This window comes from Apaloderma vittatum, unplaced genomic scaffold, assembly GCF_000703405.1.
Source record: "Apaloderma vittatum isolate BGI_N311 unplaced genomic scaffold, ASM70340v1 scaffold34753, whole genome shotgun sequence".
NCBI classification, from domain to species: Eukaryota; Metazoa; Chordata; class Aves; order Trogoniformes; family Trogonidae; genus Apaloderma; species Apaloderma vittatum.
In genome coordinates this window covers 1-639 of record NW_009709254.1, presented here as the reverse complement: position 1 = coordinate 639, position 639 = coordinate 1, and the positions used below count along the sequence as shown (strand labels likewise).

Below are 639 nucleotides of genomic sequence, written 5' to 3'. Positions count from 1 at the left end.
ATCCCCACTGCGTACCTGGCCAGCTACCTGTCAGACCTGGAGCGTCTGGTGACCCCTGGCTACGTCCCCACAGAGCAGGACGTGCTGCGCTCCCGTGTCAAGACCACCGGCATCATCGAGACTCAGTTCTCCTTCAAAGACCTCAACTTCAGGTGGGGGCCGAGTCCCTGGTGAGGGCTGGTGCCAGGGGGTGGGCAGGAGGTGGGGGCTTGCTGACCCATCTCCCTTGTCCCGCCCAGGATGTTTGATGTGGGTGGCCAGCGCTCAGAGAGGAAGAAGTGGATCCACTGCGGCGGTCACGTGCATCATCTTCATCGCGGCGCGGAGCTCCTATGACATGGTCCTGGTGGAGGACGACGAAGTGGTGAGGAAGGCTCACCACCCCATGCCCCCTCCACTTTGTCCCCATCACGATGTGGGGGGTCACCACGGGGCTGTGTCCCTCTGCAGAACCGCATGCATGAGAGCCTGCACCTCTTCAATAGCATCTGCAACCATCGCTACTTTGCCACCACCTCCATCGTCCTCTTCCTCAACAAGAAGGACGTCTTCCTGGAGAAGATCAAGAAGGCCCATCTCAGCATCTGCTTCCCTGACTACGATGGTGAGGGTGGCAGCAGCAGTCCCACTGGGGGCGGG

General features: G+C 61.0%; 1 protein-coding gene across 1 annotated transcript in view; it reads left to right on the top strand.

The window, feature by feature from the left end:
- LOC104271988 (guanine nucleotide-binding protein G(t) subunit alpha-1-like) overlaps positions 1 to 604 on the top strand; it is a gene marked incomplete at both ends in the record, with an annotated part of 824 nt that extends 220 nt beyond the window's left edge. Inside the window, 4 exon segments of the mRNA XM_009866851.1 lie at positions 24 to 152; positions 240 to 290; positions 292 to 364; positions 451 to 604. Of these exon segments, the coding sequence (XP_009865153.1) occupies positions 24 to 152; positions 240 to 290; positions 292 to 364; positions 451 to 604 (407 nt within the window).
- Between the last annotated feature and the right edge of the window lie 35 nt (positions 605 to 639).